General features: G+C 53.6%; 1 protein-coding gene across 2 annotated transcripts; it reads left to right on the forward strand.

Moving 5' to 3' along the window:
- Nucleotides 1-99: 99 nt before the first annotated feature.
- Nucleotides 100-19438, forward strand: Slc17a9 (solute carrier family 17 member 9). 2 transcript variants are annotated; one of them, XM_074075104.1, is made up of 13 exons: nucleotides 100-4577; nucleotides 10118-10315; nucleotides 10782-10921; nucleotides 12260-12359; nucleotides 13732-13862; nucleotides 14383-14479; nucleotides 14694-14790; nucleotides 15226-15313; nucleotides 16159-16193; nucleotides 16795-16910; nucleotides 17415-17470; nucleotides 17601-17664; nucleotides 18260-19438. In XM_074075104.1, exons 1-13 carry the CDS (start codon nucleotides 4519-4521, stop codon nucleotides 18411-18413), a joined length of 1335 nt encoding a protein of 444 aa, XP_073931205.1. In that variant the 5' UTR covers nucleotides 100-4518; the 3' UTR covers nucleotides 18414-19438. The 2 variants fall into 2 exon arrangements, with proteins under 2 accessions (XP_073931205.1, XP_020029313.1); XM_020173724.2 differs by having other exon boundaries at nucleotides 17601-17630.
- The last annotated feature ends 5479 nt before the right edge of the window (nucleotides 19439-24917 follow it).

Raw genomic sequence — 24917 nt, forward strand, 5'->3', positions numbered from 1 at the left:
TGACAAGAACAAAGAGGTACTGTACTAGTACTTTGTATTGAAAGTCATGTATTAGAATTGGAAGGTTAGAAAGAATTACACTTTGCTTTTGATGTGTCTCTACCACAACAGTACTTAATCTTTTTACAAGGAAGTTTCAAACATCAAAACTAGAGTGAGTGCTGCACCACACCCAGTGCCAGCCACTCAGCTGAGAGCTCCAGTACTTCTGGGCATTGGCTGAGATGGCTGCAGGTTGCCTGTGCTGGTGGCTCCTCCTGACAGCCCTCATGGCTCCTCAGGCCTGAGGGAGAAGCACGGATAGACAGATACCAAGGACTCTGAGCAGCACACACCCTGCAGCGTGACGTCCTGTGCTTCGTGGTCTTGGTGTTAGGGCATAGGAAAGGATGGACTTTCTATCCTTTCCTATGTCACAGGATGGCTGTGACATTTGTGGTGATCTTGATGTCATGCCCTTGCCACTCCTGTTTGCCTCACACCCACAGACAGCAATGTGGTAGGTCACGATGGTAGGTGTCACTGGAGTGCTTGAGTATGAGCTCTTGCATGTCAGTCTGAGAGGCTTGGGACCACCTTACACATATGACCTGCTGTCCTAGATGCTCTCCCTCCATTTTGGAATGTTTTCCTCACTTTTTATTTACCTAAAAGGACCTTAGTATAACTTGCTATGGCAGACTTAACGTGAGCCTGTGTGTCCATGGTAGAGTGTCCTGGGGTAGTCTGCCTCTTCCAGAAGCCATGGAATGTCTGATGGTAGAGGGGCTTGGACACTCAGAGTGGCACAGGAGGAGAACTGTGAGTGGTGAATTGGGATGTGTTGTCTCAGGGTGTGTGTAGATATTTAACAGGATGTGGTGCTCTGTTCATCTGCAGTTTGTCAATGTTTCCTAGATGGAAGGCCAAGTAAGGGTCCAGTGTGACCATAATACAGAAGAAAAACCTGCTAGTGGAGCAACAAACCCATTGACACCTGGCTGTGACCAAGAGATATAACTGTGGAAGATGCATGGACTCTGCCTGCATGTGTCTTTTTTTTTTTTTTTAACAGTACTGGAGTCAGCGCTACACCTTGAGCCATTCCACCAGCCCTTTTTTGTGATGGTTTCTTTGAGATAGGATCTCAAGGACTATTTGCCTAGGCTGGCTTCAAACCACAATCCTCCTGATTTTTGCCTCCTGAGTAGCTGGGATTATAGGCTTGAGCCACTGGCACCTAGCTTGCATGTGTCTTTTGAGGGGTGCATTTTTAGATGCAGGCCATGTTGCAAGATACGGCTTCTGGAGCTTTGCTTACTGTGCCAAATGTGACTGCTGTGTCCAGAGGCTAAATGTGTACTTTAGGAGCCAAGGATTAGTGCCCGTCAGACGTAGTCTCTACCCAGCTTTTCTCCTTTCCACATGTCAACAGGCTTTGCTCACACATAATAGGGGCTGCTCACTGCCTCCTGGGGGTCACATGTCTGACAGTTGAGGTTATGTCCCAGCTGGCTTTTGTGAGTGAAGCAAGTCACTCAAAAAACAAGTCACCTAAGACTATAGCATGGAAGGTGGGGGAGGCCCAGGGGCGGAGGTGGTGGCCATCAGCCAGAGCCAGGAGGCTGTTGGCCACAGACAAAAGGTCGCTGCTTAGTGACAGACTTGTATGACTGGCTAGTCTTTGATCTCTGGACATTCCAGTTAGGATTGGGTTTTTTTTTTTTTTTTTTTTTGCTTTTTTGGTGGTAACTTGAGCCACTCCCCCAGCCCTTTTTGCTTTTAGTTTGTTTGTTAAACAGGGTCTTGCTAACTTTTGCCTGTGTTGACCTTGAACCATGAGTCTCCTGTCTCCACTGGTGGTACAGCTATGCACCACCACACCCAGCCCAGTTAGGATTCTTGACCAGCAGTGTTCATGAGATTCAGCTGAAGGCACTTGCCCTGGAAAAGAACCGTGAGCGGAGCTGGCCTTCCAACAGACACCTGCCCTCATCATGGAATCCGACACCTGGCTACAGTGGAGTGTGACAGCTCTTTGTCCCATTTTTCTTTCTACCATGTACAGCGTTCAGCTCAGAAGGGGGATGCGACTTACGTTCAGTACTGAGATCTTAATTCTTTTTCTTTTTTTTGGAGACAGGGATTCACTTTGTAGCCTAGGCTGGCCTAGAACTCAAGATCCCTGCCTCAGTCTCAATGCTGGGATTATAGGCAAGTACTACCACTCCTGGATCCTGAGATTTTTATTTCTTACAGTTGCCATTGTACATATAGGGCTGGGAGGGGATGGGGTTAAGGAGAGTGAGGGAGGAGACCCAACCCAGGTTGGAGGCTGCCTTCATGGAACTCTATGATCTGGGTCCACATTACCCTCCTTCATGCTTGTCAGTGGGATAGCACTAGGGGATTGAGGTGACAGTATAGCAGCAAAGCATGAGGCAGCTTAAAGAAGGCACAGTGTGTCTCTCTGCAGCTGACCTAGGATAGCAAAACAGATGGGAGCAGGGGTACACCAGAGGTAGAACCACAGGCCCCTGGAGCAGGAAGCCCATGAGCAGCTGGCCGTGGCAGCTGTCACACAGATCACCCTCCAAAACCCAGGTGTTTACCTGTCTACTCTCATCTCCACATAAAATTTTCCACCTTGAGGTGCACACCCACCTGTGAGCTGGGTGTGGGGCAGCTCACAGAGAACTGGAAGCTTGGAGAGTGTGTCTGTCCCAGCCACCACCACCAACAGATGTTGCCGACCTTCCGAATGCCAGATATGTTCCCCCACCACCACTTGGGCAGTTCTGGTTGCACTCACATCTGAGTAAAGGTGGGGCCCTGGGAGGTTGTGTATGCTCTCCAAAGACCCCATCTGTAACCTGAGTACCAAGAGCCCCCTTTCCCCTGGGACCTTGTCCTCTTCACCACTCTGGCCACCAGGTTGTGCACATGGCAGCCAGGGTGAGCTTCTGATATTCAGTGCTTCCTGATGCAGGCTTCTTCATGGTTGTCTCCCCTCATGCCTTGATGTCATTTCCTGCCTTTTTTGTCTCCCTCAGCTCTGGCCACATGGGTGTTCACTCTCTGCTGTCCAGGCTTTGGCCTGAGCTGTGTGCCCACTGCCCCATGCTCACTCCAACTCGATGCAGACCTCAAGTATCTTTCAGGTCCCTCCACTCAGCTTCTCTGAAGTATCATCCATTCTACTTTCCTTTTGTCCACCCACCCTAGAACATCTGCTCCAAGTAGAAATGACAAATATCTACTGTTTTATGTTTGTGTTTTGTTAAATAAATTACCAAAGAGCCCACGCAGTCAATGAATGATCTCTAGGAAGAGAACAGAATACTCAGGAGCCATAAGTTTAGGAACAATTCCCAAACTTTTCAATGCCATGGGCTGGAGCAGAGAAGCCTTTGCCACTATCTTTGTGCTACTGAACCTGTGATACAAATGGAAGTGACCTTGCTTTTAGGACCTGATTATATGTGTGTGTGTGCATGCTTGGAATTGAACCCAGAGCCTCATATGCTAAGCACAGGCTCTCCAACTGAGCTACACCACCCCCCACCTCAGGTCCTAATGCTTTTTAATGTTCTTTTCAATAAGTGTATAGAGCTGGTCATTGAAGACCTGGAAATGGTACAAAGGCCCCGGTGGTAAGCTGGGCTGTTGAAGGCACAGAAGGCTGGAGGATAGAGAGAGCCTGGGGTTTCCTTCTGAGTGCAGTGAGAAGACTTTGGTGGATTTTTAACACTGTATAGTATGTTTCCAGTTGGCCTCTGGCTACAGAATGCAGGAGGGATTTAGGTGGGTTGGGGTGGAGGTAGAGGTGCGTGAGGTGGGACCAGGAGAAGCAGAATGTAGCTGCATGTGCCCAGCTTTCTCCTGCCAGGCATGTCCTCCATGGCCTATTGCGAACATGGACAGTGTGGGAGCCAGCCCAAGCCTGGTCCGTGATTAGTGCTCAGACACCTTTGTACAAGCCTTCAGGGACCAGTGGCCATCTCCACTCCTCGGCAAACATCTATTGAGTGCACACTTGATCAGGACCTGAGTCACTTAAGGGGGGGCGGGGTTGAGCCTGCCCCAAAAGATCCGTTTTAAAAATTAGTTGCCCTGGAATTTTACTTCTGCACTTGGTTATGAATTTATTCCTCATGTACACTGGATTAGTACACACCCCTGTGGGCACTTCAATCACCCCTAGCTTGTAGGCAGAGCAGGACCCCCTCCCCCTTTCCTGCCCAAAGTCTGCCATCGGACCGACTAGGCACTGAATCACCCCCAGTATATCTCTCTAATGCCCGTTAGTCCCAGCGGCCAAACCTCAGGGACTGTGGTGCAGGGAGGTCTCTGACCCAGCCTCCCCAGACGGGGCGGGGACCCAATTCCGGGGGCAACTCACCCTGGGAGTGGCAGACGGAAGTGCTGGGACTGACACGTGGACTTGGGCGGTGCTGCCCTGTGGTTCGGCCAGAGCTGGAGGCGGAGGGCAGGGCACTGGGACACAGCAGTACCCATGCTGTCCTGCTCCCCAGCCCCATGCAGTCATCTCCAGAGGAGGCCCGCAGGGCAGCAGCAGAGGAAATCCAATGGTCCAGGTAGGTGGAGGGGTTTGGGGGTGGGGCAAACATGGGGAGGGAGGTGAGACTGAGTGACCTGGACTCAGTGGGGAGCGCTAGACTGGAGAGAACTGGAGAGGCTACACAGCAGGCTCCTCTTCAGTGGGCTACCCTCACTTACCAGGGCTGGCATGATCCTCCTGAGCAGCCCCAGCCCCCAGGAGGAAGAACGACACAGGTGCCTGGCCTGGTGTGGGGGACCCTTCCTCTGTCAAGTCCCAGAACTTGGCGAATGGCCCCTGAAGCCCTTCTCCCAGCCAGTGACCTTGGAGGGTCTCGCTAGCAGGGCATTGTCCTCATGAAACCTGAAGATGACTCCACAACCTAGGGCCATGAGCAGCAACTCAGGGTCACTTGAAGAGGCTAGGTAACTGGGTGCCAGGCTTTCCTCTATACTGGAAGAAGCTGAGCAGGTCTCCTATCCCTGTTCCTATTCACTTTCCACTGCCTCCACTGTACCCCAGGGAGGTGCAAGATGGTGGCAGCAGTGGGAGCCCCCAAATTGCAGAAAATCCCCTACTCTACTTTGGTTCTGTGGGCTGAAGCCCATAGGCTAAGGCACTGCGCTCAGGATCCAGAGTCAGGCCCTAGGGATTATAGAGGCGACCCTACTCACCTAGAGCTGCTGAGGGGAGCAGCAGGGAAGACCGGAGTGACAGTGCCACAGGAAGGCCCAGCAGGGGTCAAAAGCAGCCCTTCAAAGCCAGGGGTCTTGGAGAGAGATGTGGAAGGCACATGGGACAGCTAAAGCACAGCCCTGCCAATGCCCATTAGAAGGGAAGAGCTGTGCTTGTGTGCCCAGACCAGGAGTACCCCCGGGCCTGCCCGTGCCCATGTGTGTGCTTCTGCAGGCTCACCCAAAGATGCCTGGGTAACACCCTGCAGTCTCCACTGCAGGTTACAGTTTAATGGCTCTGCCTGGGCCTCACCTTACTTAACTGCTTCTCTCCAGTGCTCTCTGGGATAGTTGTTCCACAGGCCTTTGGCTGGAGTAGATGCAGAAAATTCTGGGGGGCTTGTGTGGTCAAGGCCACCTGCAGTCCATGCGTGGGTAACTGTTGATGCCCACTTCTACCTCTGGGAGCTGGGCCTCTCTTCAGAGAATCATGGGGTGCCAGGAGCAGAAATGGGGAGAGGCAGCCCCAGGGTGTTCTCTTGTGCTTTCCGCTCTCTTGGTTGCCAGTGACCGCACGCTTCCTTTTCTTTACTAAGGGCCATGTGACCACTTGTTGCTTGACCATGGATACTCTGCACAGGCTCTCAGCAAGCAGCAAAGGCTGCAGGAGGCTCACAGGAGGCATCTTGCCCACTGCTGTGCAGGTCAACAGCCCTGTCCCAACTGCTGTTCCTGACCAGCCTCACCTCCATCCCACCCCTGCAGGAGGATGGGGGTTACGGGCCCGGGTTCACTCAGGCCTCAGGCATCTGGCCTCATTGTGGTGGCCCCTTCCAGCTAGACTTCCTGGTTCTGTGTCCCCAGGGGATACAGAGGATGTTTCATTTGGCTGGGCACCGCCCACCCAAGTTTAAGGACAGACTTAGACTGCCTCCAGGGTGCAAGAAGGAAGCAGATAGCATCTCACCCTACCTGCCTCCCACACTGGCACCTTTGGTCAGGGTGCATTGTTCACCTGGAAGCCGATGGGCTTTTCTTGACCTCCTGTGATCACCAAGGAGGCTGGGGCAGCACTGTGCCAGTCTTCTGGAGGGCTGGATCTCAGCTGGCTTTGCTGTTTCTAACTGGTCTCCCTCCGCACAGCAACAGGGCTGGGGTCATTGGCACACCTAGGGAAGGACCACATGCTGGGCAGGTCACTAACAGAAGCAGGTGGTCCTTTTGCTGCTTTGGCCATTTAAAGGAATAAAACTCCTTTTGAAAGGCATCTTTGAACCGTGTACATTTTAATAGGAGTTATAGAGCTGCCCCCACACTTCTGCATCCAGTCAACAAAAAACAAACTCTACCACACCCAGAATGGGCTGTGGAGGCCGGGCAGTGCTGCAGGACAAGGTAGGACCAGCCCAGGACAGCTTGGACTGTCACTCTGTGTTCCTGGTAACCCAGTAGCAGTGTTTATTCAGACCAGTGCCTTGACAAGGGATGGAAGGCTGACCAGATTACCAGAGGGGTCAGTGCAGCTATCTCCATTCTTGCATCTATCGAGAGATTTCAGGCAAGTCATGAAAGTTTAGTTTATTAGAATAGAAAGACACTTTCAGAGGTAAAAGTGTGTTGTCTCAGAAAAAGGTCAAGAACGACTATTACATTCACCCCAGCACAGCTTTTATTGAGTTCCAGGGGCTTGGAGTATCAAGTCCCTCGCCAAGACCAGTGACTGACATGAAAGTCTCATTTTCCAGATTTGGATTGGAGGGGGAAGGCTTGGAAATCCAGCTCCTGGTGATCTGAGAAAGAATCTGACTGCATTTCAACACATACACACAGCCCCAGCTTAATAGGGTCAGAGCCTTGCTTGAACCAACCTGTTTGCAATTTTCTCCTGACTGATGAGCCTCAAACCAATTGAAGTTACCTGGGTTCTTGGTGGTTGGAATTCCCCCTCCCACCTGACTACCCCACCTATGTATGCCTTGTCCTGGCATTTGGGAAAACTAGCATTTGGCGATCCCAGCCCCAGCACATAGGCAGTGAGCTCTGAGTCCACCCCTTCAGAGCTCGCCACTCACTTTGAGGGCTTGGTGTCCCCAAGTGTGTATAAAAAGGGCTCAGCTCTTTTTGGATCCCTTGAGAGGATTCTGCTCCTGCCTTTGAGGTTTGGAGTTCTCAAAACCCTAGGGCCCCCTGGTGGTACATTTGCCACCATTGGTGAGCCAGCATGGATACAGCATTATCAACTGAAGGTCAGAGTTCCTCAGGCTTCCTCAGTTTCCCCAGAGTGCCCATCCAGGCACTCACATCTCTGGGGCTGCTCTGGCCTATGGCAGTTTCTCGGACATCCTTGTTCCTGATAACCTCCCCAGGAGGACTGGTTGGTACTCTGTGGAATATTTCTGCTGTTTGTCTGGGGTTTGGTCCTGCTTGGCCTGGGGCTGTGGGTCTTGAGACTACTACAGAGGCTAAGCCCCTTCTCAACTCTTCCTGTTATTGCTAAACAAGGCCCAGTTCACCCACTGCATGCACTATGCCCATCGCTGAAAGCACAAGTTTTGCAAACGAAAAAGAGTTGATTCACCAGGTAACCAAGTATGGAAATGGGAGAGCAAGTCTCAAATCCAGCACCCCAAGGACAGGGTTTAGGGGCATTTATGGCCGAGGCGTGAGGAAAGGAGATTGGAGGTTAGGAAAGAGCCAGTGGTCTGTGCACATGTAATCAAATTCAGCAACAATTACCATCTTGATTCTCAAGTCCATCAGAAGCGTCATCTCTACCTCTGAAATTGGCGATTTCTGGAGTCACTTTAGAGCAAGTGACCAAGAGCAAGTGAGGCAGGTCAGGTCTGGTATTCCCTGGTTTCTCTCTCGGGTGGATATTAACCTAAGACTAACATTTAAGGAAAAAACTAGTGAGAAATAAGAAAGACTTTTGTTGCTCCACCTTCCTAACAGCAGACAGTCACTTGAGCCCCTGCCCTACACTCCCACCACTGGGTTCCCCTTAGCCAGAGCTAAGCCCATCAGTCTGATATGTGACTCTGGGTGTCTGAGAAAGTCATCAGCTCTGGAATTGTGCACCTGACCTCACCCCACCAACTGGAGTAGAACTCATGTCCCTCTGCCCCTCTTAGCTGGAGTCCCTGCTGGTGTCATGTGCCCTCACCTCCTCAAGGCTCTCAGTCACTCCTATGGCTATGGTCTTCCCAAGCCCCTCTCTGGCATATGACTCAGCAAAGCCCAAATTGAACAGACCCCACTTTACCTGGGTTCCCCATCTCAGCCACTATAACCATCCCAAAGCACAGATCCCACATCTAGCCCTGTACCAGTCCTGCTGAGGCCCCCAATTTTCTCCTGTCTGTGTACCTCAACTCTCTTGCCAGCAGGCCCCCACTTCCCCATTTGTCTCTTGGTGACCCATACTGCAGGAAGGAGCCTGGAGCCAGAGCAGGACAGGTTGCTTGTTAGTTTCTGAACTAGTTTTCACCTATTACCTGTCAAATTGGGAACTAGAGAGCAAGAACAAGCCAAGAGTTCAAGGACTGGGGCTACAGGGCCCAGCTGTGGCAGCTCTGGGCAGAACTGGTGCTATAAAGGTATCCATGGCTCTGAGGGGGCCTTGCCTTAAGTGGGGTTGGCTGTTGCTAGTGCCCCCTCCTGGAGGGCTTATAATCCAGGACATCTCCCAAAGGAGCAGGGCGTGTGTCCTTCCTTAACCCATCTCTAGCTCAAAGCCCAGAGCCCAGGGTGCACCAGGACCCTAAGGGTTGCCAACCCAGCCCCACCCAGGCTCTCTGCAGGTGGATGCTGACCACTGCATGTAACAGGCTGCAGGGCCTGGGAAGAGGGGTCAGGGAGCCCACAGCCTACCACCCTCCTACCAGGGTCCCTCTTCTCCTCCTCCCCCTGTGAACAGCAGCTGTGCCCCTGCCCCTGGCCAACCCAGGACTGCCCCCAGCCAAGAGGAAACAGAAGGACCTGTCCAGGCCATAACTGAGTGAGACTGGGATTTGGGTCTGGCCTGGATGACTGTCCACTCTGCCAAGAGGCCTTTCTTTACCACCATGCAGAGTGAGTGGCTTTATTTTAAGCAGCTCGAAACTTACTTTGTGCAATTTCACTACAAAGAACTCAAGACTTAACTGTCCCCCCTGACCTGGCAGTCAGGAACCAGGTGGGGCATGGGGCCTATTACCAGAACCTGGAGGTGGAAGACAGAGCTGGGCCCCATCGTGTTATTTACCTTGTTGGGCAACTTTCATCTCTCACAGTCTTTCATCAGCTGCACAGGGAGTCAGTGAGCCACGCCTGCCTGGGAGCCAGAAGTTGGGGTGTGGCTCTGCACAGGGTCCAGCTGCTCTGGCCTCCTCTCCCCTGCCCCAGTTCCTCCAAGGTCCTGATTGTCCCTCTCCTGACAGTTCAGCTCTGCCTGTCCCAAAGTTTTCTGATGAGCAGGACTGGCAGCTTTCTCAGGGTGTCCTTAGGGGCTTACTGTGCTGCTCCACCTGAGCGCAGATGCCTCTGGATGCCCTTGCACATCACACTGTCCCTGGCATGTTGGTTGTCTTCCTGGGCCCATGAGGACCAAGGGAATCTTGGGAATGTGGGCATTACTTGTACCTGGTCCACCGCTTGGACTCTGGCTGCAGTCCTGGCAGCTGACAGTACTGGCTCAGGCTCTGGGCACCATGAACCTGCCACTCCTATAGGCTGTCAGGCTGTTCCCAGTCTCTGCTGTGCCATGTGTCCTCCGTGTTCATGTTCTAGGAGTCAGCCAGTAGGTACATTCAGATGTTTATAAGCCCGTCCAATTCCCGTTCTCTGGCACTTGGGGAAGTCTCTGAGTGACACAGGATTCCTGGGAGGCCTCTCCATTTCCTGACCGTCTCCTCCTCTTTTGCAGGCCTGAGTGCCAGGCATGGACAGGAATGCTGTTGTTAGGCACCTGCTTGCTGTACTGTGCCCGTGTCACCATGCCTGTTTGCACTGTCGCCATGAGCCAGGACTTTGGCTGGAACAAGAAGGAGACCAGCATTGTGCTTAGCAGCTTCTTCTGGGGCTACTGCCTGACACAGGTGGTGGGCGGCCACCTTGGGGACCGGTAACCACCCTGCTGTTCCCCTGTCCGCCCCCTCCCCAGGCACCCCATAGCCCAGGCTTGAGGGAGGTCACCTCCCCGCCACCCACCGTGGGCCTCTCAGGGGCTATGGGCCAAGACATGCAGCTGCACACTGGGAGAGGAGGGGCCCCTGGGGAAGGAACTCAGAAAATATTTGGGTAGAGGCCCCACCCTGAGAAGATGCTTCCTGAGAGAGGAGAGGCCAGGCCTGGCAGCTCTGGGTCAGCAGGGAGCACCCTGAATCCTAAGAAGTAGCTCTAAGGTGGGCAGTGACCTCAGAGGCAGCCCTCTGAGGTAGACCAGTCTCAGCCCTGTGTACTCAGCTGTGAGCCTCTGCTCTGCAGGGTGGGACCTCTGCAGCACCCATCCCAGAGGGCTCTGTATGGCAGCAATGCCCCTCAGCCTGCCTGCAAAACCATCTTCTCCCCTCCCTCTGTGTCCTCTCCAGCATCGGGGGTGAGAAGGTCATCCTGTTGTCAGCCTCCACCTGGGGCTTCATCACCGTTGTTACTCCACTGCTTGCCCGCCTTGGCAGTGCCCACCTGGTCTTCATGACCTTCTCACGCATCCTCACAGGCTTGCTGCAAGGTAAGGAGTGCCTCAGGCTGCTTCCCTCAAGCTGCTGGCTTCCACCTCTGGTACCAGAATGGGGTAGACAAGGGGATTGTGCACCATAGGCATGTATGCTACTCTGTCCAAAAGTCTGCTTTGGGGGGCCCTGGGGCAGCCAAAGTGACCAGCTGACAATGGTGACTGTCTATAGGGATGGTGAGGTGCCTTGCTATAGCTACACCTGTACAAGGGCAAAGGGAAATGCTGGGGTACCACAGTCCTGTGGCTTTCCTGCCCTGGGAGCATTTGCCTTCCGGAGAGGCTCCGGACCCAGGGGCAGGTAGCTGACAATGGCCCTCAAGAAATGGGACCTTCTGAGCAGTCCTCTTTTCTTTTTGCAGTACTGGGGTTTGAACTTGGGGCCTTGTGCTTCCTAGACAGGTGCTCTACCACTTGAGCCACGCCTCCATCCCTTGTTATTTCTATTCTTTTTTTGATGGGCAGCAGGGATTGCTGGGCCCTTTCTAACCTTTTGAGTTAAATGCTTACTCATTTGGTTCGCAGTTTTTACCTCCTGATCAACAGGCTTAACTTTACACATTTCCCTCTGATCATGCCTTTTCTGTGTTCCACAATTTTGATTCTTCCCTGGCAGTCCTCTTAATACATGCCCTGTGGATAAAAGTTTCCATCAGGGAACTGGCAGACATGACATATGTTACCGTCATGGATAAAAACATAAAATTTAGACTCAGTGTCCTGTGGACAAAGACAGGGTGTTCCCTGAGACCCGTCCCTGTTATCATCCGTACACCAGATCCCTCACAGAGCCCCTCCAGACTGAGGCTCTAGAACCGTCTAGAATGGAGAGGACATGGGGTTGTAAGGTAATTTCCAAACATTCAAACTGCTAAAGAACTCGCTGTCCAAAGAAAATCCTAAGGAGGAATGTCCGTCTATAAGACCACAGGTGGCAATGGTCTCCTGGCAGAGGCATGTGTCTGCATGTGACATGCATGCATGAGGTATGTAAGGATGCTGGAACCCAGCAGAGAAGCTGGTGTGTGCGTGAATATGCCAGTACAAGTGTTCTGCAGGGTGCAGCCGGGGAGCCAGAGAACCGACGTGAAACTGGGAAGCAAGGACCAGCTTGTGCCACTCTCACCCAAACCAAGTCTGTTTCCTCACCAAGTATCACGAAAAGCTAAGCCCTGCTAGTCCCTTGGGGACTATGGGGTGATATGTAGGACATCCTTTGGATTTACAACCCAAACCTGAGTGATGGCTGGGGATGAGCCTTCTGGCCTGGCTCTCACCCCTGGTTTGCTGACCCTTGCTGGAAGCCTGGGTGACTGCGTTCTCTGCTCGGTCCAGGTGTCTACTTCCCGGCCCTGACCAGCCTGCTGTCCCAGAGAGTGCGGGAGAGCGAGCGAGCCTTAACTTACAGCACAGTTGGCGCTGGCTCCCAGTTTGGGTAAGGCTGTCAGGTGTACCCTCAAGGGGTGGCCTGCAGGAACAGCTGGGGTGGCCAGGTCTGGAGGTGCCTTGCAGGCTCCACTAGCCTGAGGCTGGGCTCTGACAGCACTGTTTGCTGCTCTCCGAGGCTTGTGCAGGGTGCTTCCTTTGTGCATGGTTCTGCCTTTCCAGGCAATGCAGGCTGGGGTTCTGGAACATGTGTTGGGTGAGCAGCTGTTCCCTTTCCTTTGTGCTGAGGGAGCCAGAGGCCACCCGCTCTCTGCTCCCAGTCCCACGTGAGGGCACAGGGGCTACTCCTGAGACAGTGTGCCTTCAGACTTCCCTTCCCTGTGCCCACCCCTGCAGACTTAGCACCACTATCAGAGGCCTTGCTCGGTGAAGGTGGGTGGAAGCACTGTCTGTGATGTACCAGGCTCAAGCCCTCCTTGGTTTGCTATTGCTGAGTTCAGGAGGGGGGGGGGCATAGAGGCACCTATGGGTGGGGCCGGGAGCAGCCCAGACAGGCTGGCAATAAAAACAGAGCGGGCAGTGAAGTGTGAATGTCAGATAAACACCAGGGGTCACCCTTCTACAGAATGGTCCCTTATTCATCTGAAATCTCATTCTACCTGGGTGGCCAGTGGTTTACTGGGCAGTGGAGTGCGAGGCAGGGAAGGCTCTGTCTGTGCCCAGGGAGCAGGGAGAAGAAGCACTACTCCCAAGCTGGAGGCCTAGCTCACTTCCTCAAGTGCTGTGTAGAATGGAGGCTCAGGAAGGAGGAGGTTGGCTCTGTCCCACCCAGAGCCCCACATGCTCTCTGATTGTCCTGCGGAGGCAGTGACTATTTCCTAGCTGGGCCTCAGCAGGAGACGGGAGGGTCCCCCATTGTTTCTGGGACAGTAAGGCCCTCAGGATATGGCAAAGTAGGGGTTGTGTTTTTGCGCTGAGAGATTTTTCTGGAATTTTATTGTCTATGATACAGGAAGCCAAAAAAAAATAAATAAACAAATGGAGGTTTCATTTCAGTGTCAACTCGGTCATCCTTCCTCTCATTGCCTTTTTAATTTAAAGGATCCATTTGCAAATCATGGTCCAATGTGAAAGTCTAAGAGCAAGAAATGAAAAACAACTCAGGTCCCATAGCAGCTGCTTCTATGCTCTGTCCCTGATCCAAAACCCTCCCTTGCTCCAACGTCCCCAGTCTCTCCCAAATACAAAACCCACAGGACTGGGCATCTGAGCAGCTGTTCCTCAGGCCATAAAACATGCTTTTCTGGGGGCTTTCTCATACTGGGGAAGGGCTTTCCAAGTGTCTCCAAGTGCTGTCTGTAGACAGCAGCCAAGGGTCAGCAGCCAAGGGTCACAGCCACACTTCCTCTTTGTCCCCCCAGGACACTGGTGACAGGGGCTGTGGGCTCCCTGCTGCTGGAGTGGTGTGGCTGGCAGAGCGTCTTCTACTTCTCTGGTGGCCTCACCTTGCTCTGGGTGTGTTACCTGTACAAGTACCTGCTAAGTGAAAAAGGTAACTGCAGCCGTGTGAACTGATCACAGTGCCACTGTTTTTGAATCAGTCCCTGAACATTAGTGGTGCCGGGTCGATTCACCAGGATCCTGGGGCTGCAACTGTAACTGGCTCCAAAAGACTCTCTAAACCAGAGCCCAAGAGAAAATGTCCACTGCTGAGTTCTCAGCCTGTCACAGCCCTGGATTCATTCTATCTGGAGCTAAGGCAGAGCAGTGAGTCCCGTAGGTGAAGGCAGGTAGCAAGAATGAAGGTCTGTGGGACCAGGCCCTGGGAGAACAGACAATGCCTGTGACCTGCTCATTAGGCACAACCCAGGTGGCCAGTGTATTAGGAACAGACACCTGGCCTGAGATTGATCCCTCTTTTTTTTAAATTGTTGTTCTGGGTGGGTGTACATTGTTACGCGTGGCATTTATAAAAGTTCTAACAATGTATCAAATATATCAAACTTGAATTCACCCTTCCTCCCCCTGTGATAGCCCTGGAGCTATCACTCTTAAACCGCTTGCTCCCTCAGACCTCCTCCTGGCCCTGGGTGTCCTGGCACAAGGCCTGCCCATGGCCAGGCCCTCCAAAGTGCCCTGGAGACAGCTCTTCCGGAAACCGTCTGTCTGGTGAGCTGGGGCTGGCATGGCCGGGCAGAGTGTGGGACAGGGATGGAACCATGGCGTGTGTATCTGGCTGCTCTTGGTAGGGCTCCAGGCTCTGAATCCCCAGCAAGCTGCCCAGGTCTCAGAGGGAGTGGGACTTTGATACCCAGGGGTAAGAGTGGGTGGTGGGGAGGAGGTTGGTGACTGGTCAGAGGCCTGAGCCTGGTGCCCCACACAGGGCAGCCATCTGCTCCCAGCTGTGCTCTGCATGCTCCTTCTTCATCCTCCTCTCCTGGATGCCCACCTTCTTTAAGGAGACCTTCCCCCACTCCAAGGTGGGTCCCTGCTGAGAGCTTGTACAGGGCAAGGACAGCCGCAAAGCTGCCTGCTTACTCCCATGCTAGACCCGGGCTGGGGTCCCAACATGCAGATGACCAGACCACTTGGGTCTGTGGTGGTTTTGATCCCCTGTGGGCTTGAAGCCTTGAGACGGCTTTGTCTGTACTTGAGAGTAGGCACTGGTTCCGAGGCTGTGAGCACAGCTTTTCCAGCACAAGACCTTGACCTGCTACTCAGGAGAGCCCCTGGCCCCCTGGGCTGCACATTCCAAGGCAGGGCAGCCCAGCTCTGACCCCTGGATCTTTCCCAGGGATTGATGATAGGCAGGATGGGCCTGGCCTCTCTTTAGGGCCCAGCCTGTGGGTGGGAAGAGCTCTCCTAGGTGGGGTAGATCTGGACAGCCATCTCTGAGACTGTGCTCCTCCCCACAGGGCTGGGTCTTCAATGTGGTACCCTGGTTGGTGGCAATTCCTGCCAGTCTGTTCAGTGGGTTTCTTTCTGACCACCTCATCAATCAGGGTGAGTCCTGGCGGGGGGAGGGGGGCGTCCTGGCAGAAGCCACACTCTCAGTTGCCTCACTCACTCCCATCTGGAATTTGGCTACAGAGCCAGGGCAAGGCTGTGACAGAGGGACCTGGCCTTCAGAGCCAGCTCAGGGAATGGATGCAGCCTGAGGCTGAGGGAGCCTTGAGTCAGGTGCTTCTCCCCTTTCACAGGCCGGGTGGGGACAGTGAGAGGACCCTAGTGTCATGGTGACTATGGAGATCCCCCCCTCGGGGCCAGACACAGCCCCTGACACTCTGAAGGGGAGGGAAGGTACCTGGTGGGGTCAGAGGTTGCAGGCAGCCAGTTTGCTCTTGAACCTTCCAGAGCCCCGGGGGGCTTTCGGGAGCCCTGCCACAGAGTTCCAGCTGCACACACCCTGCTCCCATCCCTAGGGCCGTGCCCTCATAGACACACATGCGCTTATTCTCAACATGTTAGAATTCCTCAGTGCAAAAAATGCACTCCTGTGGAAAAGCTACAAAAACTTGGAGAGACAGAGAAAGCAGGACTCACCCGTCTGATGGTTGGCACCTCTGTAATCACCCGCATGGCTGTCTTTCAGTGACACAAAAGACCATCCTTCCATGCTTTTTGTGCAGACCTCAGCCTCAGGGACCCTCCAGGGCACAAGTTCTGTACATGGAGGTGCCTTGTGTGTGACGGGAGATACCCCTGCCTTGAGTGCTGAGGTGCCGCCCTGGGCCACCCCTGTCCTTCCTCCTCCCCTGTTCTCCTTCTGTGGCTATTCAGGGGGACTATCAGGGAATCAGCCCAAGTGGGCCAATGGGAATTCGTCCTGTGTCTGTCTCTCTGCACAGGTTACAGAACCATCACAGTCCGGAAGCTCATGCAGGTAGGAAAATTGTTCAAATGGTTCTCTCTATGTTGTTCTGATCTCCTGGGTCCTGGGGTTGTGTACCCAAATCACCTGGTTTCTGGGACCGGGCCAACGTCAAGGTCATGGGCCGCAGTCACTGCAGAAAGAAGTACTCAGGGCCTCAGCTGGCACCTGCCAAGGATGAGGACAAGTCTGTCTAACGGCAGAGAGTCTGGAGGTGCTAAAACCATCAAGAGAGGCCAAGCTGCTGGGGTGTGGACCCCAAAGGTGGACAGTGTAGGTGGCCACTAGAAGGCGCTTTAGGTCAGTGTTGGGGGCCAGTTTGGTTGGCCTAAGACCCTCCTCTGAACTCCACACATGGGCTCTGTGCCCCTTTGGGCCTGGACACTCACAAAGAAGGCCTCTTGCCTCCAGCCCCACCAGCAGGCTGAGCTCATCTATGAAGAGCCTCATCCCAGCTGTCCTCTGGGAAGACACCAGCCTGGGAGGGGCTTTCAGGTCAGGCAGACCTGACCTTTGTTTGGTGTATCTGGGTAGCTGCCAGGTGGGGCTGAGCCGGGACAGGCCATGGGAGCCAGCATGGCTCATGGTGCCCCTCACCAACCTTCTCCTCCAGGTGATGGGCCTCGGCCTGTCAAGCATCTTCGCCCTGTGTCTGGGTCACACCACAAGCTTTCTCAAGGCTGTGATCTTTGCATCAGCCTCCGTTGGCCTCCAGACTTTCAACCACAGGTAAGAAAGGGCCTGATGCCCCATCCAGCAGGGCTGCCCAGGCTTCCAGGGGGCACCTAGACCTTGGGCAGGGGCCTGTGAAAGGTGAGGACAAAGCAGGATCCCCACAAATAGTCACTCAGCACAGCTGATCTGAGTATCCAGCTGGTGCGGACCAGGGCCATCCATAGAAACAAGGATCCCACCTTTAGGAACCAGCAGCCCAAGGCCATTTCAAATCAGCAGACAACCATCAGTGTGCTCTGAGCACGCTGCGAACATGTTTTTCCCACGTGCTCCAGTGTTAGAAGTAGCTTCCGGCGCTGTGTCTGGTGTGAGGGTGGCAGAGCTGCTGTGTGGGCTGGATGGAGCCTGCAGACCAGGTAGCATCCTGTTAGGGTTGGCAGGCCCCATGGCGTCCAGTGACGGGGCTCCCTCTCCTGTCCTCCACCAGTTCCTTCATTCTGTACGGGGTGACCAGACCTGTAGCCACTTACCTGCTTTCTTTCTTCTTGTTTCCCACAGTGGCATTTCTGTTAACATCCAGGACCTGGCCCCGTCCTGCGCAGGCTTTCTGTTTGGTGAGAATATATTGCTCACACCAGCCTTGTATCCTCTTCTGGCCAGCAGGGCTGCCCCCAGGCAGGTGGTCCATGGGAACCACAATGCCTAGACTCTCATATCCTTATTCTCGCTCTGGCCTGTTCACAGGTGTGGCCAACACTGCAGGAGCCTTGGCAGGTGAGAGACAGGCCTCCAGGGCTTCTCCTACCCTGTGAGTTTGAGCCCACTAGGAAACAAGCCAGGGTCAGGGTGGGGCTTCATCCCTTCTGCTGTCCTAGTCCTACAAGGGTTGTGCCTGGTGCCCTTTGAGGTGTCCCAGCGGGAAGGTCTCCCTGAGCTGACCCAGGGGGAACACAGCTGTCTGTTGAGAGGCCCACCTAACTTGGATGATGGCAAATGGCTCAGAGGCCACCAATCCCTCTGACCCCCAGATGTGAGTCAGCCCCATAGTTTAAGGCCCTTTGGGCTACCACCCGGCTCCTCTGTCAAGAGGCTGGGTTGATGGAGGGGTGGAGACTCCTTCTCCACTTCCTATAACTTGCTTACCGCTCTTAGTTCCCTTTTGGAGGGACATGGGAGGGGGAGGGACCCATTGGGGGTGATTTTCAAAGGCCTGTGGGGTCTCTGTCCTCTGAGACCTTGAATCTGCATCCAGCCCTTCCTTGGCTCAAAAGCTCAGACAACCAAATTTACCCTAGGGTCTACAGGGCAGGTATGCCAGGCCTCACTCTGTCCTGGGAGCTCTCAGGTGTGTGGGGCTGAGCTGCCGGGGAGCGCTCAGTCTGCCTGTGCTCTCTTGGGTCCAGGTGTGGTAGGTGTGTGTCTGGGCGGCTACCTGATCGAGGCCACGGGCTCCTGGACTTGTGTGTTCAACCTGGTGGCCATTATCAGCAACCTGGGGCTGGGCACCTTCCTGGTGTTTGGACAGGCCCAGAGGGTGGACCTCATCCCTGCCCATGAGGACCTCTAGCTCCTTCACCCACCAGCCCCACCCAGGATTCTGGCGCCCGCAGCCTCCAGAGACAACAGGATCCATTTAAAAGATTCAGTGGATCTCCACCTTAAATGTGTGAGCAAAGGACAAAGTTCACAGTGGAGCCAGTGGCTCAGGAGGAATCCAGTGAGCTGGAAGAAAAGGTGAGGGCAGACGCCAGTGTCCAAGCAGGCCTAGGTCAGGACCTGGCTCATTGCTTCTCTGAGCGTTGGTTTCCCCGCCTGCCAGTGGGGACAGTCGTGTCCTCCTCCAAGGGAGGTGTATTCTGCCTGCAGTCAGCCCTCCGGGGGGAGCTTGCACCTGTTATTAGAAGAGCTGCGGTGCCAGGCTGGAGTCTCCCCACCCCAGTTCACTCCGTCCACTTGGCTTTGTTTCTCTGACAGATGTTCTCTGTGGTGAGGCATGCTGCGTGCTGTAGGATATTCAGGAGTGCCCCTAACCTCCACCCACTCCATACCAGTAGCACCCTCCTGCCTCCCTCTCTCCAGTCATGACAACCAAAGATGTCTGCAGCTAGACATTGGCCCACAGTCCCCGGGGGGAGGCACCTCACTGGGACCACAGTGCTAGACGAGGCCCAGATTTCTGCTTTCCTCACAGTCAGGCTGCCACCCCCAGCTGGATGGGTGGGTGGTGGGCGAGAGGGCCTTGCCGGCCTCTGGAGACCCCCACCCTCCTGGTTCTGCTTCCTGTGGATGTCTTGGCAATGTCTCCTAGGTAGGCAGGCATCTGGCACTCCCAGGGCCTGACTGGACCACCACCTGTTGAGGGTGCAACTTCCTTGTGGGGATGTGCACCACACACCCCAGAACGAAGTGAGCCCCTCTCTCTGGTCTTTCTACCTCTCTTTTTATACCTTGAGGAGCCAGTGGCCTCATGAATTTGATACTAGGTTCTGTAAGATGTCTGTTACAGAAGAGAAACTGTAAAGACATGCAAAACCATACCAAAGCCTTATTTAAATGATAACTATTAAACTGTTTTAAAAGAACTGCTATTTTATTTAACAGGGTTTTTTTTTTTTGGTTGGTTTGTTGATTGGTTGGATTTTTTTTTGGTGGTGGTGGTACTAGAGGTTGAACTCAGGGCCTCATCTTGGTAGGCAAGCAACTCTACCACTTGAGCCACTCTGCCAGTTCTTTTCACACGGGTTACTTTTGAGATACTCTTGCTTTAGGCCCAAGCTGGCCTGGACTGCAATCCTCCTATTTATACTTTCCTGCATAGCTGGGATGACAGGTGTGAACCACCAAACCCGGTCATTGGTTGAGATGGGGTCTGGCAAACTTACTGCTCCAGGTGCTCTTCAACCATGATTCTCCCAGTCTCTACCTCCTGAGTAGCTAGGATTATAAACTTGGGCCACAGCACTGGACAACACTTTTGTTTTTTAGAGTGAACACGTGTTAAAGATGTTATATAACCCATTCACAGGGAAACCAGTAAGGTGTTAGAGCCAGGTCAAAGGAGAACCCCAGATCAGATGTGTTTATAGTCAGGAGCACTGAAACAAACGTAGGCCCAACTGGTTGTAGCTGGCTCTCCTACAGAATTTGTTTTCCTGTCTACACCACTGCTCTTTGGTTGCTGTGAACCAGAAGACTGGGTGTGTCATAAAATGACATGGATACTATTCCATGTAAGCACAAATTCTTCCCTATAGTCTCCCAGTTTTAAAAATATCTCAAAGGAAGCCGCTGCCAGTGGCTCAGCCCTGTAATCCTAGCTGCCTCGGGAGGCAGAGATCATGAGGATTGTGGAATGAAGTCAGCCCTGGGCAAATAGTTTGAGAGACTCTATCTCGAAAAAACTGATCACAGAAAAGGGCTGCCAGAGTGGCTCAAGCCGTAAGAGCATCTGCCTTGCAAGCAAGAGGCACTGAGTTCAAAAACCAGTGCCGCCACAAAACTACAGAAACAAAAAAACCATTATCTCAAAGGAAGATTCTTGATGATGAAATGAGCCTGGTCTCATTAGGTGGGTCCTCCAGGAATGCGAGCTAAGCCCAAGAAAGTCCCCTCCCAGGTTTCAGGGACAGGCCCAGTCAATTCCCTCTCCACCCTCCTTCTCTTTTTGTGGCGAAATACAGGTAACAGAATTTGCTATCTTAACCATTTTTAAGTGTGCCTTTCCGGGGCATTAAGCCTTTCCATGTTGCTGGGCAACCATCCCCACAGAACTTTGTCATCTTGCAGAACCAACTCTGTTCTCATTAAATATTAACTCCCCATCCCTACATCAAGCCCCGGCCTCAACCACTCTATTTTCTATGAATTTGAGTCACTTCAGATAAGTCAACAAGCCACACGGCTTTGTCCTTTTGTGGCTGGCTTATTTCCCTCAGCAAAATGGCCTCATGGTTCACCCATGTTGTAGAAGGTGTCAGAATTTCCTTCCTTCTTAGGGCTGGATGACATGCCATTGTACGGGGCTGGGCATGTAGCTCAGTGGTAGAGTTCTTGCTTGGTATGTACAAGTCCCTGGGTTCAATCTCAGCCCCACAAAAAACAAGGAGAAAAAGAAAAGGCCAACCCAAAAGATTCCAGTTTATAAATAGGCTACATATTTTGGAGGGGAGAGGATGAGGTCTTGCTGCGTTGGTTGCATAGGCTGGGCTCAAGTGATCCTCCCAGCTCAGCCTCCAGAGTAGCTGGAACTGTAGGTCTGAGCCACCCTTTGCTCATCCATGCATCCACTTGGGTCGACACCAGTTGCTTCTGCCCCCTGGCTGTGGTAAATATGCCACAGTGAACATGGGCGTGCAACCAGCACCTCTGTGTTTCACTTACAGCCAGCTGTGAAACCTTCGGTTGTGAGACAGTACTTCTCACTGGGCCCTGCGTCGCCTGTGGTCGCAGTGCCTTGAGCCCCTGAAGGGAAGCACCCGTGTGGGCAGATCCCGTAGGACAATCCCAGGGCCTTGGGTTCCAGTGAAAACCAGAGTCTCATGGAGTTGTGGGTCCCATCTCTGAACTCTGTCTGTCACACCTATGTCATTTCTTCAAAGATCCGGGAGGAGACTGTTGCATGGGCATTGGGGGTGTCGGCCAGTGTGCAGCAGGGCACAGCTTCCTCTCTTGCTGCTTCGCCTGCAGCATCACCCCAGCTAAACAAACCCTGCCTTCCTAAGGCAATGTTGCTGGGAAGGAGAACACGGGTGGCCAAGAGAGGGCAGCCCAACCCCAGTTCCGGCAGGGTGGGGTCTGTATGTCTGCTATCTGCTACTCACATGCCCAGACACTGCTCCACCCCAGTGGGCAGCCCTGGCAGAATTGAGGAGGCACCTCTACCCTAGCCTGAGCCCCCAGGCCTGGGACAGGATCACTTTGAGAGCCAAGTGAGCGCCTATGGTGGAGTTGGCTGGTTTATTCTTCTTGCTCATGTGTTTATTTCTTCCTGGATTTGTTTAGCAATAGGCTCTGATCCTCCTTCACCAGGTCAGTTTGGCGTTGAAAGCAGCCACTGGAAGGTGTTTGTCCTGTGGCTGTCCTGAAGAGGAAGGCTGGACAAGAGGGGGCTAGCCATGGTAGGCAGGGCACTTCTCAGGGCATTTAGACAAGGTAAGAAGGAGACCATGTTGGGAAGCCAGGAGGAGCATCCAGGCCCTATAATGGCCAAGGAAAAGGGTGCATTTGAAGAGGGGCCTGGCGGTGAGGGGTAACAGGTAGGAGGTGTCATGACCTCCTCTCAGCAAAGCCTTCTGAGCAGGGCCTGCAGCCTCTGGGGGGAGTGGTGAGAAGCAGCTTGCCCTCCATGCCCCAAGGCCAGCATAAGTCAGTCAGTCCAGCCTTGTTAGGAGGCAGATCCTACTGTCAGCAAGGGACTTCAGAGGTGTCTCCTCAGCCCTGCAAACCGGATACCCTCTGCTCTGAGCTTTGATTTCTAGGACTGGAATTTTAGAAATTCCTGTTAGGACCTGATAGAACATTCTCCTGCTGGCTAGGTGCAGCTCATCTGCACCTTTACAATCTAGACACAGGGACTTTGTGAGGAAGTATGGGTCTGAGTAGCAGGAGTGGGCACCCACCTGTGCCTGTACACCCAAAAACCGCTGTGGTCATTTCCCCTCCAGTCGACAGAGGGCGCCGTTGGCAAGGGCTGTGTCTCCTGTGGTCTCCAGGACTTGTGGAGGCTGGCTGCACCTGGCCTCCTCCCTGGGACACAGAGCAGGTGCCCAGAGCAGGCTCTCTGCTCCAGAGAAAGGAACCGGAAGAGGGAACAGAGAAGGCGATGGCAGAGGAAAGTCACATCCAGTTCATGGTGGGTCGGGGGCAGGTGTGAGGTCCATGAGTGGGACACAGGGAGGGGCTGCACAAGGCTGGCTGTGTGCGTGTCACGGTGCGGGGTTCTCTCAGGCCTGATGCACAGCTGGGAGGAACCAACCTATCCCGTCCCTAGTCTGGGGTTACTACAGCAGGTCCCTCCTGCTAGCCAGTAGGGCCCAGACATGTGTTTCAAGACTTTGCGGTTTGAGGGTTTTCTGGTAACACCACAGTGTGGTGCCCTCACCCTCCAGCCTCCCTGCTCCTCCTCTCCATGGCCTGGACACAGCACCGCCCCAAGGACCATGTTCCCTGTCCCATCGCCCTCACAGCTCTCTCTCTCTCTCTTTTTTTTTTTTTTTTTGGCAGTACTAGGGTTTGAACTCAGGGTTTCATGCTTGCTAGGCAGGTGCTCTACCACTTGAGCCACACCACCAGCCCAACACAGCTCTTTCTTACAGAAGAGACTGTGAGACTTCAGGGCTCAGCATTGGGGTGGGGGCTGTCCCCGACCCTGGCACAGGTATTGCTGCAGGGGCTGCAGTGTGTTCTGGGCTAGAGCCTCTGAAAACCCCCTCCAAAGAGGGAGTAATTCTTCATCTAAGGAGGGACTCTGGCTCCCCGACAAGCCCAGGGGGCCTGGTGAGAGATGGGCTGTTCTGGGCATGGGTCTGTTTCCAAAGCCTAAAAGCGTGGTGCTCTCTCGGAGCAGAAGCACTCACCCCACTTTGAATGTGGTTTGTCCTGCATGAAGACTCCAGCACTGCTCATGGTCTTTACAATAGTGTGAAATGCTTGTGTCTAGCATGTCCCTGGGGGAGGACTGAGGGAAGGGTGCATTCCTGCAGCTTGTGGTCCTGTTATGGCCCCATAGGTCCATCCCAGCCATTCCTGGAGTTCCTGAGTTCGCCTACCTACCTGTGTGTAGCCAGGCTGTCTGCCCCCAGACCCTGTCCCCAGGCTCCAGGCAGCCCTGTGCAGGCCATCCCCTCCTCATCTCTCCAGCTCAGTTAGCGGGTCACCCTAAGTGACACTTTTCTGCCATTTCTTCAAGCAGGATCTTTAAAGGCTGCTTAGTATCTGTAATTAGCCTGTTAATGTCTTCTCCAACTCTCTGGGCTGTCCCTGGCTCCCCTCCCCCTGCATTTCTTGGCCATTGTCCTTCAGCTGTAGGACAATAGTGCCCTGAGGTCCATGCTTGCTTCCTTGGGGACTCCTGGACATGGGGACCCTGGTTGGAGACACTGACTAGGGTCAGTGCTCTTGTCAGAGAGACTCCAGAGCGCACCCTCTACCAGTCTGCCATGGACAGTGACCTGGGGGCCAGGCCCTCCCCCCCTTCTGGTTCCTGCAGGTGCGTGTGTGTGTGGGGGGAGTGGTCTGAGAGTTGAAAATACGCTTTTCATGGGATTTACTTTGTTGTGTTTAATTGAAAAGCATTGAAGTTGAGTCATGAATATTCAGCACTGGTGCTGGCACAGAACCATTGTCTGTGATTCCGGACATGCCCCAGCACGGGGCCTGTCTGGGGGGAGCAGCGGTGGGGAAGCTATTAATTGAAATAGCTTCATTAATTAGTAATTAACAGCAGGGTAATGACTATGTTACACGTCGTATTTCAGTGAATGCCCTTCATGTGTTATGCACATTGTTTAATTAAAGGTCAGCTTGGCCCTTTGGCCTTTGGAATACAAAGGATATTCCTGACTTTCAAAGAAGCTGGCAGGGAGACTGGTGGCCATAAGGGTCACAGGCCAGCCCAGGAGAGGACCTTGTCCCCAGTGCCACAGAGGGGAGGCCAAGAGCCCTGTGAATGCTGTAATTCAATGCCATTCAATGCCTAGCTTCTAGTCGGGGGGGCTGGGAGCTGGGGGTGGGAGCTAGGTCTGCAGGAGGACAGAAAGCCCTGTGGAATCAGCACTGTCCCAGGCCCTCTCCTGTCCTGAGCAGGTGGCAAGGAGGCCGTAGATACTCATCTAGCCCAACAATGACTGGGAGGACAGGTCAAAAGTGACAGAGCTATGTCCAGCAATCAGACCTCTGGTCCCCCAGCAGCTGTGTTGGTCCCTGGAGGGAGGCCAGGGCTGGAGCCTTTCCTCTGCTGTGGCACCTGGGCAAGGCCCCTACTCAGGCTGGAGCTGTGTCAGGCTTTTCTCTCCTTTTCCCCAGATGGCCTTGGAGATAAAAGTCAGCATAACCAGTAAGGGA

Source organism: Castor canadensis, chromosome 5 (genome assembly GCF_047511655.1).
Source record: "Castor canadensis chromosome 5, mCasCan1.hap1v2, whole genome shotgun sequence".
Taxonomy (NCBI): Eukaryota; Metazoa; Chordata; class Mammalia; order Rodentia; family Castoridae; genus Castor; species Castor canadensis.

Excerpts from the sequence above, each read along its gene's own strand:
- Slc17a9 (XM_074075104.1), top strand. The coding sequence starts at position 4,519 with ATGCAGTCATCTCCAGAGGAGGCCCGCAGGGCAGCAGCAGAGGAAATC. Across the intron at positions 13,863-14,382 it reads GTACCTGCTAAGTGAAAAAG|ACCTCCTCCTGGCCCTGGGT; the intron begins GTAACTGCAGCC and ends TTGCTCCCTCAG. Across the intron at positions 16,911-17,414 it reads CTCCAGACTTTCAACCACAG|TGGCATTTCTGTTAACATCC; the intron begins GTAAGAAAGGGC and ends TGTTTCCCACAG.